We start from the raw sequence: 1,320 nt of genomic DNA on the forward strand, positions 1-1,320 counted from the left end.
CTGCAATTGTTCTTTTTCCTCTCCATGGGTTCTACAGAATGTTTCCTGCTGGCTGTCATGGCCTATGACCGCTATTTGGCCATATGCCACCCATTGCGCTACAGCTCCCTCATGAACAGCACCATCACTGTTCGGCTGGCCCTTATCTCTTGGCTGTGTGGTTTCCTGGCTATCTCTGTGCTGGCATCTCTAATAGCCAGGCTGTCTTTCTGTGGCCCTAACATCATCAATCATTTCGTTTGTGACATAGATTCCTGGATAGCACTCTCCTGCACTGACACAAGCCTCATTGAACTGGCAGCATTCATTATCTCAATCATTGTTGTCGTGGTCTCATGCGCGATAACACTGGTCTCCTACTTTTACATCATCTCCACCATCTTGAGAATCCCATCAGCCCAAGACCGGCAAAAGGCCTTTTCCACTTGCTCTGCCCATCTCACTGTTGTGACTATTTGGTACGGCTCCATCACTTTTCTGTATGTCAAGCCTTCTGCACAAAGCTCATTGGATTTGAATAAAACAATCAACATCTTTAGCACTGTTGTAACTCTGATATTAAACCCTTTCATTTACACTTTAAGAAACAAAGAGGTGAGGGAAGCCTTGGCAAAGGCATTCAGTAGGATGTGAAGTCATTTTCAAACAAGCTGGATTTAGTAGAAATTTAGTCAAAAGGACCAAAACATTCCTGAAGGTCATGAATATAGTAGAAAATTTGGAAAAAAGGGTTGATGCAGAGAATTTCAAAGGGCAACCAACTCATTTTTTCTTAAAATGGGAGTCAGACACCTAAATCCTCCCTTAAATCCTAATCTACTTTCTTTGTGCAGGAGATCATGTCTTTGCTTTTTAGCTTTCCTCATTTGCAGTAATAAACTGCTACTTTTTTCTTGGATGAGATCAAGTTATTGACTGTTGTCCACTGATCTGATCTTGGAGGGTTTATAGTTTGGGTAAAATATAATCTAGCTGTAATGTGAAGCACAGGATATACAAATATTTAATACAAAATATATGTATTAAAAGTAGGCTGGCTCTAGGTTTTAATCATTAATTGTTAAGGGGTTAGAATGAGGCCTAGCAGAAGTTGGAGTTGGCATAAGATAGCGTGAGAGTTATGAGTGCTTGACTGAAGGTTATGGAATCATACCAGCTTGACCTAAGGTTATAAAATGTAGCAATATGTATCTTGTAATAGTTAGCAATGCATTTGGGGTGAAACAGGTAAACCATAAAGGAACAGATAGTAGCATCTTAGTGGCTTTTTGCGACAAGAGCTAACTGCATTGAGCTTCAAAACTATTGGGAAAGGGACTG

The 1,320-nt window shown here is 40.5% G+C and overlaps 1 protein-coding gene across 1 annotated transcript; it reads left to right on the top strand.

Moving 5' to 3' along the window:
- Positions 1-9: 9 nt before the first annotated feature.
- On the top strand, positions 10-594 carry LOC113408306 (olfactory receptor 287-like; the record flags this gene model as incomplete). Its single annotated transcript, XM_026661486.2, has 1 exon — positions 10-594. A coding segment is annotated over exon 1 (570 nt), but the record flags the coding sequence as incomplete, so codon positions are not given.
- Between the last annotated feature and the right edge of the window lie 726 nt (positions 595-1,320).

The sequence above is a fragment of the Terrapene carolina genome, unplaced genomic scaffold (genome assembly GCF_002925995.2).
Source record: "Terrapene carolina triunguis isolate 2854851 unplaced genomic scaffold, T_m_triunguis-2.0 Scaffold7078, whole genome shotgun sequence".
Lineage (NCBI taxonomy): Eukaryota > Metazoa > Chordata > Testudines > Emydidae > Terrapene > Terrapene triunguis.